Genomic DNA, 15,771 nt, shown 5'->3' with positions numbered 1-15,771 from the left:
ACCAGTTTAAACCAGTATATATAACAGCTTGTCTGCCAGCGGGGATAAAGCAGGTACGTCGATGCACTAAACAACTCTACAGCCTATGTGCCCTTTCACGAAACACTGTTTTATTCCTCCACTTCACATTTTTAATTTTCCCAAAGCACTAACATGTGCTGTACATGACACATACAGTCTCCTTACCATTATCAAGTGCATGCTGCCTGCACGTTCTGCAGCAGTTAACATTACAGAAACTTTAAGCTATTGGCTCTGCATATGTTGCAAATGGTATATATTACCATTTCTTATGATTACTACACTAGGCACGTGTTTGCTTCACTGGGTTCAAAGTCTTGGAATCAATTATTGGGTCTTACAGAAAAGAGTCATTAAAAAAGTTGCAGAGTAAACCGTTCCATTTATTCAGTGTTTTACCTCAGGTTCCTCATTCAGAGCAGAGGTACCTAGAGGCCATTCTAAAACCAAACTAAATCTGATACCAGAAAATAAAAAAAGTGAAATAAAGTATTCCATTAAAACTGGGGCCAAAACATTAAATGTAACTTCAACAGAATCATTCATATATGCAAAGTGTAAACCTGGCTAGAATTGGCACCTTAGTTGTGATTTTGAGGACTTCATCCAGCACTTTCATGTAGTGAAAGATCACATTTGGTTCAGAAAGATGTGGTTGAGGAGGAGTAGGGAGGATGCAGGAGGAGTAAAGGGACCTCAGAACCGCTGAAGCTAAACTAACACGTCCAGGTGCAAACTGTGCTGGCTCCAGCCAACTCTGGTCCACTGGCTCTTCAGCACCACATAAGACATATTCTAAACTGACAGCTCAGGAGCTTAAGATAGAACCCAATAAAGCATCATCTGAGCAGCTAAGTCAAATCCAGATACCCACAATTTCCTCCTTTTCCATTACAAAAAAAAAAAAAAAACACTCCATTTCTACAAGAAAAGCTGTTAAAAAAACAAAGGAAACAGGCCGAGCACGTAATATTCCGGTCAATAGATCCATTTGCATTACAGCTGCTTTGGTTTTGTCCATTTAACTTCCTCTCTGGCATCTGTAATTACAGAGGCCCATTTATGGGTTTTTCTTCATCCCCCCCAAGTCTACACTCATTTCACTTCATTTTTCCCTTTCTCATTACAAAAAGGGAGCTTCCAATCCAATTCACTGGTATCTAATTCTGTGCTAAGATTTCAGCACTGTAAAATATTTTGCAGCTTCCACGAATCCTGGGATTGACTGCTGCAAAGTCACAGAGACCAGCAAGACATCGCGCTCCAACTCCGCTTTTGGTTCCTCCCTACTGACATCAATACCCCTCATACAGCGGCACGGTGTTGTGGCCCATGCAGAAAGGGCTGTGACAAAGCAAACAGGAGAGAGGCAGGAAGGCAACAACAGAGAGGCTCCGTCCCCCATTTGCTTCAACACACATGTCACTGTATAGTCCAAAAGAGACTATTCAAGAATATGCCATAAGAATGCACAGAAAACAGCTTTGGTTATTACTGGCTCTCAGGTCTTTTCAGATTGAACTCCCAGCTCAGTTCTGGACTGGGATTGAATGCGAGTGTTTTAGTGCCTTCAGTACTGTCCTCAGTCCTTCAATAACAGTATGACATCCCCACTGCAACTAAGCATAACTTCTCCTTACTAGAAGTATTACAGTGGAGATAACAGAGATGTTAAAGGAATAAACCCACTATGTAATACTAATACCGCTTCTATCTTTAAAATGCAGTTTTTAGTTTAGCCAGTACCACTTACTGAACACTGCATTGACTTCCCCAATAAAGCATTTTATTTCAGTTATTCATTTGCAATCTGAGAAGTGTATTTACATTTGATGCTTCCAACAATTAAAGTATTCAGAAAATAAATATCAGTATACCTTATCATGGCTATATCCATAATTCTTGAATTCAAATCCTGATTATGCTCCATAGCATGAACTGAATTACAGGAAATTCCCAATTATAAATAAAATGGCTCCACACACCAAACCCTGAACTAACACTAGTTAAAATATTTCAAGGATAACAAGAAAAAGACTGTTAACTTTGCTGTTGTTACTTTGAAAGTATCAGATAGACCTTGATTTTACCGCACATTTATAGATAAAGATAGAGCATACAAGAAAAAGGAAATTTCAGAAGCTAACGACTACTGATCTTTTATAGATTAAATACTTCAAAAGGCAGACAGTCAGCATTGCAGCATGCCGTTTAACTCACTCCTACCTTATCGTTGGTGTCCAACACAATTGTACTGTGCCTCCATTTTGTTAAAACTATTGGTTCTTGTAGCCTCCTGTCCAGACTCCTACTCTTTATTATATCCCTTTGCTGCTGTGGTGAAGCATTATACTAAAGAAGAGAAAAATCAAACTATAAGTAGAATCTAATTCATACAAAAACTGGAGCATTCATACATCTTAACAGTGCAAACTTTCATACTCCTGATTTCACCGCAGAGGGGGAAAAACAGTCTTCCTTTCATTTTGCATTTAGCATTCAGATCTAACTTGACTGCAGTAGCATTCTCTGAGGCAGTAATTGAAACTGGCCTGTTAGGCCTCAACTGCTTTGTTTTGCCAGGGAGATGTTTGATTTCTGGTGTAACAGCTTACTGCCAGTTCTCCAACCAACCAGCACACTGAGAACCACCGAGAAACTGCAATCTTTCCATTATAATTAATACAGGATTTAAACATTCACTTCTCTTATTGCACACTGTACTATACCACCTGTTCAGCTCTTATATAAGAAAAGAAAAATCCTGTAATTCTGCAGTAAATCCTTTAAAGAGTTATGACTGGCTGTGGTGGATGCAATTCTCTTTGACCCAAAGGTTTGGTATGCCTAGGAAGAGACACTGGAGATGGGGATTTTTTCAGAATGGACTACAAACTACTAAAAATAATTCGTTGGTGTGGAACGTACTTAAGCAGAGAACATAAGCATTCAGCAGGAAATAATTTTAAGATTCAGGGGAGCTATAAAAGCAGCAGAGATAATAGATGCAGCACAATACAAGTTTTTTAATAACTCGACAGCATCCAAAGATGAATAAGTTGAGAAAAACGTGAAGTGCACGAGAAGGACCCTACATTTAATTAGAGCTCAGGACTGCAGGACATACATCATCTGTAGCATAGCCATTTTAAGTGATTACCAACATTCATGTAGCATTACCAAGAATTATGTAAATATTTCAACGTTTAATAATGAAAATACAAACAAGAAAAGATAGCATTGATAAGTTTTTTTCCTCTAACAGGTTGGTAAAAGTCTCATTCTTTCTGTTCATTGTTAGAAAAGTAAAACCTGCATATCGAAAGAAACATGAGGCAGTATTTGCAGAGTGATATAAAGCACTAGAATCCACTGGGTAAGGTGTAACAGAGGAAAGTCGAGCTTTTTTTCAAAAGGCTAAAACATTAATCTTTATAAGCACAGCTAATTCTACAGTGTTGCATATAATTTACTGCAGTAACCTCAGAGCCTCAGGTCTTCAAAGACAGAATAATGCACACATACAAAATACGGTGAGATAAAAGCTAAATAACACAACGTAGTTACATTTAGTACTCAAACAAAGAGCCAACATTACTACTGCCTGCCAAGGCAGACACTATGCTTGTGTTTGCAGCTTTGTATTTTACTATGAATAGAGCTCCCATAAATCAACAGATACTTAAATGATAAATGACAATTTTAGTGTTTCATTTAAATTATGTCAACATGTGTAACAGTAGTAAAATACTCCTAATTGAATGGATCTTGTAGTACTAAATAAAATTTGGTAGATCCTGTACAGGCACAAAGGTATGGTCATCACTGCAGAGATTCATATCTGAGATTGCACTGATACATTTATTTGCATTGGGTTCAGTACATTCACATTCAGAAGACAGCGGCTACGTTACAATGTGAGATGTATGGAACTCTGTTTCCCTTTTCAATAACAGCTGAACCATAGCTCATGCTGCCGGGTATCTCATACTAGTTTACTTTCTTGTTACGGAAGTATCCACTCTGCAGATAACTCAATCTGTATCAGCAAGATACTGCATTATGCAGTAAAATTGCCCATATTTCAACCAAAACCTCAACAATTTTCAGTGAAACTATGTTTAAATCACAGAAGGTGGCTGCAAATGGTGTTCTTCGCAGCAGTTCTAAAGTGTTTAAGTGAACAGGTCAAATATTTCTTGGTATGAAACAGAACTATCTATCTATTTCAGAACTATTTATGCATTTCAGTGACACTGGTGAATATTGTTTACGGAAATCCTTCATACACTTGGCATTTGATTAACTTAGAGAATTTGAGTTCAAACAGTCAAGGATTTATTACAAAGTAATTTATCTTGAATTTAAATCTCTGTTAAGGGTTGCAATTTGGGCATAGCATGATTACAGGCAATCTGTATTTAGAAGCTGCCTTTGATACCATCACAAGCCATCAGGAGTTTACTTAGCTAATAGACAACCCCATCTTGAAGGAAAAAGGACCTGCAAAGCAATACGAAATTTCAGTTTTACAAACGTATTTAACAAGAAAGCAAAGGAACAGTATACGGAACTCGGCAAAAACACTGCCAACAATTCAGAAGCACAGGGCCCTGCACCTTAGCAGCTTAAACATTTTGCGTTGGTGATATAAAATGTGTTAATAACTTGACAAGTTTAAGGGGAGCATTTGCCCCTTTTTTCCCCCCCACTTTCTCACAACGCAGCTGTCAGGTAAACATTTTTCACTCAAGTTTATGCTTTCTTTCCCTTCTCATCGCAAACAGTAGAATGCATTATTATTGGAAAATAAAACAAATTCAAAAAGTTCAAAAGTCTTGAAGAATAGTTTCAGGTCAGATTTGTTTATTAATACTCTACAGCACTACTACTTGCAGAAGCTATTCTTTCTGTTAGGGACACTTACTGTGATGTTTCCCACGTTTTATCAGCAACGCATAGTGACAGAGTTGGGTTCCCCTTCCCTCGCAGAGAATAATATTTTTATATAACTCTAAGCAGATGTGCTATGCCTAACCTTTGGTATAATCTTCAAGACAGAGACTTGGCACAGGTCATTCATTTCAATAAAACTGACATGTTCCAGATTATGCATTGCCTAGTAGCCTCGTCACTATGATACTACGTGCCTTAACAACACAACATGAGAAGGTGCTACTATTCTCTTAATTCTAAAGCTTTTGATAACCTGGTATAGATTACTATTCCTCAAAAATTCTTCTCCAAACTCAGTTTTGCTACCTTTACATCCCTCTAGCACACAACCTCAAAGTGCTCCCCATTTCATTGTCAGTTTCTTTCGCTAGTAACTGAGGACACCATTAAATTGTTCATAATCTGTCCACATACATCAAGCAACACAGACTTCTTGTCCTAACAGGTCTTGGTGCAGAGTAAGGTGTTGCAAATTTAAGTCACACCAGGTTATTCCCATTGTTGAATTCATTCAGCACCTTAACCAGCTACTTAAAAGCTTTCTTTGCCTCAGTTTAATTTTTTTTTTTTAACCCTCTCAGTTGACCAAGTGATTAATATTTAATTTGAATCTGATAATGTGGCACAACTCAAGGCACTGTCCTAGCCTAATTGGGAGCGAAACAAATATAACACCTGAGTTATTTGTAGCAGTTGTCCCCATTCTTATGGGGATGACACAGATCTGTCAGCTTTAAGAAAAAGAGGAACAAAGATTCATCTTTGTTTGCATTAACAACATGTATAGGCCAAATGAAAGGCTTTCTCCTTTCACTGGGCGGGTGAAAGGACAAAAGAGTGGGAATAAACTGAGAATGAAACTTGGTAAAGATCAGAAGTTAAAAATTTTACTCTACTTTCCTGCAGTCAAAGATTAGAACAGCAGCATTTAAAAATATTCAGATATCCTAGAACCCTTCACCGCTCTGGATACTCTACCACATAATTTGTAGTTCTCTCAGACTGCCCAAAACTGAAAATTTAAAAAAAAATTTTTTTGAAATGTTGCTTCAGAAGAGGAACATTTTATCTTTGGCTTTAAATCAAATTTCTCATTGGTGCGACCGACATAACACCTATGTTACAGGCTTTGCTTTTCTTATTGACTAAATCAATAAAATGCTCCATAAATCAATAGAATCTGTTCAGAGTGGGAAGATAACTACCAGAAAAACTAACCAAACCTCTAACACAGAAGTGACTGAAAGACACTTTTGGATAACCCACTTCAATTGCTCTACAGTCTTGGATGTTCACTGCTGGACCTTCTATCCCTCAGGACTGCTTAAGACTACTGATCTTCAAAGGCTCAAGAACAGCTCCAAGTCAGTCAGTACTGATTGCCACAGGTGTTGCTCCTTTGCTAGCTTAATTTCCACCTAAGCAAGAACTGGGGCTACTTTTTTCTCCCCCTTCTTCTTACAGGGGATGGAGGGGAGGGAACAGGAACAACGAGGAAAACCACCCCAGGCCTCCCGGATAGAAAAATGCAAAGGGCAGGGGGAGGTATCCACACAACCACCTTCTTAATCTTATCTCAGGGTTCTCACAACACACAACTGCAGTTACTACAGTTTTGCCCTTAAAAACTCTCGATCCTCCCATCAGCTGAGGTAGTCTCAACCTTCTCCAAACAATCCAACTTGTACAGCAAGAATGTGAAGATTATTTTCACTGTTGTTAAAGATGAGGTTTAGTGTATTGACATGCAGTAGATACGAATGCGAACACAGGGGTTGTGTTACCTCAAATCAAGTAGCACTGCTCAGAACAAGACCAGTTTACATATTGATAGCAGTAACAGTTACTCCTATACACCCTGAAAAAGAAATTCAAGTGTATTTGTTACCTTTCACATCTGCTGTAAAGCAGCACACATTAAAATCCTGCAGTCAAGGACAGGTTCAGTGTTTTGTATTCTATGTGTGAAAGGAGTAATCATAATAGCTAATGCGCTGTGATATTTTGAAACACAATAGAATTACTCTCTATGGAGCAGTCTTCAGGAATAACGCTTGAATTATTTTGAATTTTATTTCTGAATATTACCAGTTTGCTACTTACTCGGTAGTGCCCTAAAACCTTTCATGCCTATTTCAGATGCAAAAGCTATTCACTCAAACAGTGAAACATCCTAAAACTTTCATGCAGTGCCACTGGAGACTGACTATATGACATCTGGGATCATTCTACAATTAAGAAAAACCTTGCCATTTAAATGATAACTAACCTTAATGCTTAGAACGGCAATATTTTTGTAATTACAAGTAACAGTTAAAGTCATTAATTTCCACATGAAACTGGATTGTTTAAAATAAACTAACAGCTGATAAAGTAAATAGAGCTCTTTCCCACCTCAGCAAATGAAAAATGGCCAAAAGGCACTGAATTCTCGAGAAGAATTTTTGCTTCTCATCTCAAACAGATGCATTTGTTGTTGACCCACTGAGTGAAAACACTGTCTTAAACTTGCCTCTTTTTTCAGGCTGTACATCTCCATTTAATCTCTCCTCATATGGAAACTGTTTCACACTTCAAATAATCCTTACTGTCCTGTTTTGTACTTTTTTTTTCCTAGTACACCTACACATTTATTGAAATGCAGACTAGAACTGCATGTAACATTGAAGATACGGGTGCACCATAGACTTCAGAAAAAGTATATTTTTTCCTGGGATTTTTTAATTCTATTTTTTTTCCATATTTCCTAATAATTAATACTCAGATAAAATTGCTATTTTCAGGAAAATATTCTCTGTCTCAAAAAAGTAACAGCTGCTTTAGATCCTGTAATTGCACATGTGCAGTTCAGTGCCTTACTCTCTATTTACAGGTACTGAATTCTACGTACCATTTTACCAGCCACTCAATACTGTGAGACCTTTCCACTAATCTTCTAGTCAGCTTTGGTTCCGACTTCCCTGAACCACACTGTACAAGCAGATTTTTCTTTAAAACTAGCTCACAATCTGAAACTGCCTTTTCAAATGGCTTTTAAGAAAAGAGAGGACAGGATTACATAAAATAACAGAATACTTCTGATCAGTACTGAAATCTGCTTTTCCTTTCAAACCTGCAATTACTTCCTCTGAATCTTTAATACATTTTTTGCCATGCCAGTAAGCTTGATCAATCTCTTGTGGGTTTGATTAGAGTCTGACAACTAATCTGCCTCGTATCACCTTTACTTTTACTATGTTGGTGCTTAAGACTCCAAAGCAAAGACCGCAGCTGAAACACCGAATGCAACGGTAGTAAAGATGACTGACTGCATGAGGCCTTGAGACATCATTTGACTGTGTGTGCAGGCAGAGATCACATGTAAATTAAATATTCTTAAGTTAGAATGAAGTGAGAAGTACAAAGAAAGTGACAGGAAAGTTCACAGTTCACCATTTTTCTCCTCCTTTAAAAGGAGGTCAAGCTTCATTCGCAGTGCAATTATGCAGCTGGCATGCTGCTGCTGAAAGAGCCTGCTCAGAAGAACCAACCTGTCATTAGCCCAAAGATCTGATCCTTCCAGTCCCATAAAGAAAGCTACAGTACACCTGCGCTGATACACTGGAAACCAACTTAATCTCCACTGTGCTACAGTCTAGAAAAACGTATCTGCAGGACTGCAACTGAAGCTCTGATGACAGCAGATTTTTACAATACTCCATTTTTAAGCAGGACCTTAACTCTTCTGAAGTACTGAAAGGAGCAACAGGAGATGGCAACAAACTGATAAGTTTAGCTCTTGGATCTAATGCAAAGGCTTTTTTTAATGATTAATGATTCATTATTGCTTTGCAGCTATTCCAATATACAGAAATGAGTTAGCTGCCAAATTGTACTTTGCCCTGCTTGCTTAGGTGGGTATTTCCACACTCCTTTTCCCCTCATCTTTATTTTCTTTCTCCATTTGACTGTATGGTCTCTTCCCAATATTACTAGCATCTTCTTTATCTTTCACAGTTTTTCAGCTAGCATGCTGTTTGACAGCATTCAGCTCCCCAGTTGGGAAGTTGTTCACCCGAGTATGAGAACGGCAGCCCCCGAGCTCTTAATTCACTCTCTTCACTGTCAGCATTGAGTAACTGGCTGCTGGTCTAACAAGATACCCAAAAACAAAAGCTCCTGTACCTAGTGCCTCCCCTGTGGATACAGTGAGAGCAGCTAACATTGCACTAACTTGTAAGAGAAACGTGATTGTGATATCACAGCTTTTGCTCTTAATATTTATACAAACTGAGTTCAGTCCTGACACTTACAGCATAAGCATTTTCTTTCCAAGCCTACTCTTGAACTACAGGGCTCAGTCACAGTCTGTAATCATACTGTTATGCTGTACGTGAGCCTAGGAACATATTTTGAAAACTTAAAGACCCCTATTAATTCACATCTCATTATTATTAGGCTGTCCTCTTTCTCCCCTTTCTGAGCTATTTTTTTTCCAATATTTATTATATTATTTTCCTTGCTTTTTGTCATTTTGATAGATTTTTTTAATTTAGAAGTTAGATAGTTTTCATTTCTAAGAGCAATTTAACATTTTTTCCTTAATATTGATTTTTCATTTGCATGAACTATAAAACTTATATTAGAAAACAAGAGGTTTCTGAAATTATGTCATTCCTCAACGATTTAGATATTACTCATTCACTACGTAAGAAATAAAGCTATTTTATCATAGTGAACTATCCACAAAAGAACTTATAGATCTTTTATTTCCTTTTTATAAATAATTTGTAAGAGCTGACAACTGAATTCAGCAGAATGCCTGCAGGAATACAGAAAGTGTTTTGCAAAGTGCAAGCTGCAAGCTTGCAAGCTGTGGGTAAATATTGTTATCCAGTTTAAAGAACAATTCAGTATGTTCTCCAGTTCACCGCAAACACCCAGGTCACACTCTTCAAAAGTCTTTGCAGATTTTCCAGGGGCTGTCAAAGCTACTCGTTGTTTTTAAGCCAGAGGCATTCTGCTATTCATAGGTGTCACTTCACATACATGACTGGAGAGGTTTCTATGAGACTGTCGAACGTAATTTGTTTTCCAACTGTTTTTTCCACAGAAAATGTATACCCTCACAGTTTGCTTTAACGCACGTATAAGAATACTAGAGATGTTATTCCACAGTGTTCACATTTACTCTTATATATACACACAGTATATACACTATAAAAGTGAAGATTTTTAATATTACAATATTAGCTAAGCTAATATGTTACTTCTAGAAGCCTTCAGATAATTTTTAGTTCTAATGATTTCCAAATGATGTAGAAAGACCTAATAAAATAATTCTCTTTTTCTGGTTTAACAGCCATACATGATCATGCAATCCATTGGTTTATTGCACAACAAATTTTGGAAGGTAACATATGAACTAAAAATGTTGGTGAAAAAGTGACTTAGAGTATTAGTATAGACTGCATCTAATTTCTTCTCTAAAGATTCTTTCTTCAAGTAACACTTAATTTTCATATAAACAAAAGTTACAACACAAAAAAAAACTTACAAATCTTTCCATGATCTTCTCTCTCCTCACTCATGACAACCTTCAATATAATTTTTTTTTTTTTTTTTCCAAAGCAGCTCTGCAGTCTGCATTGCCTTCCTAATCCATTTGTTCCTCGGCTCTTTTGGAACCCACTTCAGTGAGTTTTTCAAGACTAATCTTCAACCACACTTTGACTACTCACAGGTTTCTAGCATTTCTATTGTATATTCTTCAGAGATATAAATTACATAGACTAGCTAAATCTTTTGCTGAAACTCTGTCTATTCGGCAACATTTAAAGTTAAAAGCTAGGGACTGCAGGCAATACACAGGCCATCGGCCTGTGATCCAAAAAAATCAATTGTTCGTTCACTTTTATTAACCTTCTATTTGTGGCCACCCAAGATTTAGTAGTTTCAAGATTATTTAACAAAGAATTAAATATTATATTCTGTCCAAAGAACTCGTTAAATTAATTTTCCTTGAAAATTATGTAAGCGCAATAGTTGATGATTTTCATACAAACAAGAACTAAAGGGCACCAGGCCACAAACTCTGAGACAGAGGCCGATTTTCGTTCTGCGAGTGGTCATTAATACAAGGGAGCTTTAGAGGTTTGGTTAGAGCCACTGGACTACTGTGCCTAACCGCACCATCCTCGGACCTCACCTCTTTATACTAAAATGCCTCAAACAGCTCTGAATTCTCTGTGTGACCTCTTGCTGCTGGATTAAAGCCAACTCAGTTAGCTTTATAATTCAAATCGAAAAGTGTTTGAGCAGAAAGCAATTTCATCACAGTCAAAACTTTCTGCATTACAAAACCGGCAGACTGAAGACCACAAGACATTGTTCCCAAATAATAGCTTAAATTATACACAATGAACTATTAATTGCTTTCAGTAAAACCTGTTGTACCAGATTTTCAGACTTCTAATTAGTCTAAACAGCTAATCAATAACTTTGTAACTTTTAAAACCAATAGTTACAGATACATTGTTGGATTTATATATGTCACAACATTTAAGATACCTAATACATCATGTTGACATAAAAGAATCCATAAAGACGACTTAACTTTTCAGTGATTCAGATACAAATTCTTTTGTTGACATAACAAAGCTAGTACATAGTTTCATTGATAACTTAGTTTAAAAGTAGTGTTTTCATAACATCTGTGAAAAACATTTATCTATAAAGGTTGCCCTCATCTGAGGAGAGATGCCTTAGGACACAGATTTTTCAACCAATGGAACAAAAAAACTGAGACTCGTGTTCTTCTGTACACTTACGACGCACTTCTGTGTGAATCACATATTACTCTTTAGAGTTGAGCAAACATCTTAGTACCAGGAAAGATGTAGAGAACTAAATCATATGATTAGTGTTTTAGTTTTTGAAGGTCAGAATTAGAATTAAATAGCATTAGGTATATCCTTACACTATAAAGTCTCCCCAGCTCTGTCAACTACCTACAAAAGTTCTGTCTTCATTCCAAACTGAATAAATACCACAACACACTTATCGTAAAACTATCAGTGTTATCCTCACAAAGATACCAGAAAAGCCTGTTGAAACTTTTGGTTTTCAACCCCATCCCACAACAAAAATAAATACATAAAAATAAAATTAAAAAAATCCAACTATATAAGATCTAAACAACCAAATTCAGAAATATATGACAAAAATGTATTTTGGAAGGTACTAAAAACAAAGTACAGTTTTTCAGAAACATTCTATAGTTAAAAAGAACACAAAAACCAAAAACCCAACCTGTTTCCGCCTACAGAATCTGTCATTATCACAGCAAAACCACAAATATCCTGCAGCCTTACATGAAGAGCTCACTTCAGTAAAGACAAAATCACCTTTGATATCTAAATATTCTTATACACAGGTATTTTTGATGTCCTTTAATATAACGCGTTTTTCTCTTCACAATCAGAAATTCCACAAAAATGCCAGAAATAACTAAAGGCAATGTACAGGCCTTCCAGTTGTGAATAACTCCCCAAAGATCTCACAGAACATGTACTGGGGAAGGGGGGAAAAGCCCAAGTTGTCCAAGGTTTCTTTTTTAAGGTCACTCACCTTAGGTAACTCCCACTCCGAGCGAGAACCATCGGCACTGTAGTAGTACGGTCTACCTTGTTCATCTGCATGTTTTATCCACTGCAGAAACAAATTTAGTGATAGGAAATGTAATGAGAGTGACAGTCATAACATAGGAAATCTCCGATAGTCTCAAGGTTAAGAAGCACCAAAAACAATCTGTTTTACTTTTCAGCTCCCTGAAACAGATTCACTATCATTTTTTCCTTCTGCAACTCCCACAAAAAATAGTCCTGCAATATTACAGTTACTCAAAGTCTTGATGACTCACATAACCTACCTAAAGAAGTTGTGAAAAACAAATATTTTTCTAAAGATGACATATTAAACTCTTCTCACCATTATGATGTCAATTTAAGCAAGCAGTCTTTGCACCAAATCTATGTCAGGATTTTATATACAAAATTACAGGAAACTCTACCAAGGTCCCTGATAAGGCTAACCAGCAAGCTGCTGATAATTTAAGAGATTACTGAGCAACTTGTTAAACAATTCAACTTTTATAACAGCAATAGGAGCGTGAGACGCAGTTCCTAATTCAGTCATGAAGGAGCTAATGCAACTACTTCTATATCCTCTATAAGCAACTCCCAGAGCCACACAAGAACTACGACAACCTAGTTCTGCAGAAAGGAGAGAACTGCAATGAGCAAAGATCTACAAAACGATCATATGAGAACATGTACATGAACACTCGCAGCATGGCTCTTGGGTTAAATAGGTTTCACAGGAGTTACCTTCCAATAAATTCTTTGTGAAAGGAAATATTTCTTTCTTTCAAGGCCAATGCAATTTCTTAAAACAAATAAATGAATAAAAAGCCTGTACATGCTTGCCTAAACAGAGGTACATGCTCTGTTTTTAGCCAAACTAAACAGGATAAAAATCCAAAATTCTCTGTGAGGGAAAAAAAAAAAAGACTACATATTTGCAGATTGTTTGAGAAACGCATTAAAAGACTGTACCCAGTGATAATCAAGGTAAGCCATCTAAAAATGACATAAAACTCAATTTTTTAAAAGACTTTTACCAAAAAAATTTGCATACATCAATTGAAGAAGAGCTACTGCTATAATATGGTAAATACATCACTGTTTCAAATGACACTTTTTGAAATCAAGAAAAAAGACAACTTTTGTTAACAATTAAAAAATATATAGACTCCTCTATAAATATTTATATTATTGTCATTTTCATACATGGAAGAAATTTTTGTGAGATGCCTAGAATCACAGAAAGTCGTCAGCAGCAATTAGACAATTAGAATAGAAGTCTGCTGATACACCTATTAACTAATGACTAAATTTGTCTACATCTGAAAACACTATTGAAAGCCTCTAAAAAAAAGTACAAGACAAAATCGATAATAAAGCAGCATTATTTTCGATTTGAAACCACCCTATCTGGAAGCCATATGCAGAAAAGAACAACTCCTCTTAAGAGACAAGAGCAGCATTATATTGGTAGAAACTTCAGTCCTGAAGCGTAACAAAGAGGATGAGGGGAAAAAAAGATTAACGGTATGTTCACTTAAAATGATCTGATATCCAACTGTAAATAAGAAAAGTTTCACTGAATAATAAAGGAGATACATAAGGAAGAAAAAAAAAGTGTTAGCTCAGACGCCAAAGTTCTGAGCACATTTGCAAAAAAAAAGAAAGCACCACTGAGGAATGCTGTTTCGTCCCTCGAAATCAAATCTCCATTTCTAACAGTGAATTTTCTCTGAAAATTACTTTACTGAAAGTATTCAGAACACTTGCGACAAGAAGAAGGAAAGAGTACCTTTTCATTAGTATAGTCATTGGTATATAAGGTTTGACCATGTTCATCCAACTCTTCTGACCAACCCTTTGGAGGAGAACCATACTGACTATCTGACTGGCTGTAACAAGAACTGTGGTCGTTTTCTTCTGATGAAAGAGGCTACAAGTAGTCAGAAACATACAAGGCAGTTTTGAGAATGAAAATGCTTTACAATCTGAAAGATCAAAGATTATTTGGCTAGAAAGAGAATAGCAGTAATTTGCAGGGAGTTCACATTTTTATATCTTACACCAGAAAAAGAGAGATGCATTTTTAAAGTACAGAAATATTTGATAACTGCGAGGTTATTCAAAACATTTTCAGAACAACTGAGATGATAGTGATACAGTTTTATCTATTCCATGACACCAGCTTGCAGCTACCCAAATTGATACTACGCCATGTGGCAGTAGTCACATCTGTTAGTTTTCAAATCAGCTAGTTTTCACTCCAAATTTTTTTCAATTTAAATTTTAGTCTCATGAATTTACATTAGTGAATGATGAAAAGAGTTAGCTTTAGGAATCTATATTGCACAGAGAACTTGGAAGACGTGATGCATTCGTTTTCTGGTAACATCTCGGTTGTTCATACCTAAATTCTTTTCATTCCCTTCCCAAACAGTATACAAAAACACAATAAACATCAAGAATAACTTGAAATTCCAGCTGCATCTGTGTAAGTCCCAACACGTCACAGTACTTGTGCAATGCATCCTAAAATATAAGGAATTTCCACTCTCATTCTTCCAACTCTGACAGATGTGACAATGAACAACTGAAAAGCCAAGTATTATACCAACTGAAGTCATAGGTAGCTGAGCTGTGAGATTATCTTCTGGAAGCAGAAGTGAATTATGATATAAAGAACAAGAAACAAGACTGACATGCAAAGTTTAAAAAAAAAATTTTTTGCACACACGCCTCAGACTATTTCTGTCCCCTAGAACTCCTCATTCCCCTCCTTCCTAATATGAAGTAGCATTACTGAAAGCATCCATTCCACACATCAGTAATCTTCCTGTATTCATTTCCTCTCTGCCAACAATAGTATCGCAATGCCACAAGAAAAAAAAAAAGACACTAAGGAACTCGGTGCAGATTTCCTTTGTGCTCTCTCGCTCTTAGGCTAGTAGCTCGCGTTACTGTTAAGAGTGAACACATCTCACTATTCAAAAATGATGATAGTTAAATATGCACTAGGGTAAGGGTTGTAAGAAAAACCACAAAGTGGGAGAAAGACGGAATTTTAATTTTAAGCTATACAAACAAGCCTCTCCTGAAAAGCTTGTGAGATTTCCCAGCGATTATGTAGGGGTTTTTTTGTTTTTGTTTTTTAATCCTGTGTTTTGGAGTAGCT

At 36.5% G+C, this 15,771-nt stretch overlaps 1 protein-coding gene across 18 annotated transcripts in view; it reads right to left on the bottom strand.

Moving 5' to 3' along the window:
- Positions 1–15,771, bottom strand: part of ARHGAP12 (Rho GTPase activating protein 12) — an 87,572-nt gene that overhangs the window by 29,401 nt on the left and 42,400 nt on the right. For 5 of the 18 annotated variants that reach the window (XM_068934410.1, XM_068934412.1, XM_068934413.1 and 2 more), the window contains exons 4-6: positions 14,392–14,532; positions 12,586–12,666; positions 2,248–2,373 (exon numbers count right to left, since the gene is read on the bottom strand). The exons of 2 other annotated variants lie outside the window; for them this stretch is intronic. In XM_068934410.1, the coding sequence (XP_068790511.1) occupies positions 2,248–2,373; positions 12,586–12,666; positions 14,392–14,532 (348 nt within the window). The remainder of the gene's footprint in view (positions 1–2,247; positions 2,374–12,585; positions 12,667–14,391; positions 14,533–15,771) is intronic. 11 more of the 18 variants (XM_068934422.1, XM_068934424.1, XM_068934426.1 and 8 more) reach the window with 4 other exon arrangements.

This window comes from Struthio camelus, chromosome 2, assembly GCF_040807025.1.
Source record: "Struthio camelus isolate bStrCam1 chromosome 2, bStrCam1.hap1, whole genome shotgun sequence".
Taxonomy (NCBI): domain Eukaryota; kingdom Metazoa; phylum Chordata; class Aves; order Struthioniformes; family Struthionidae; genus Struthio; species Struthio camelus.
Note: the sequence above shows the minus strand (reverse complement) of the source record. Positions and strands in the feature narration are given on the sequence as shown.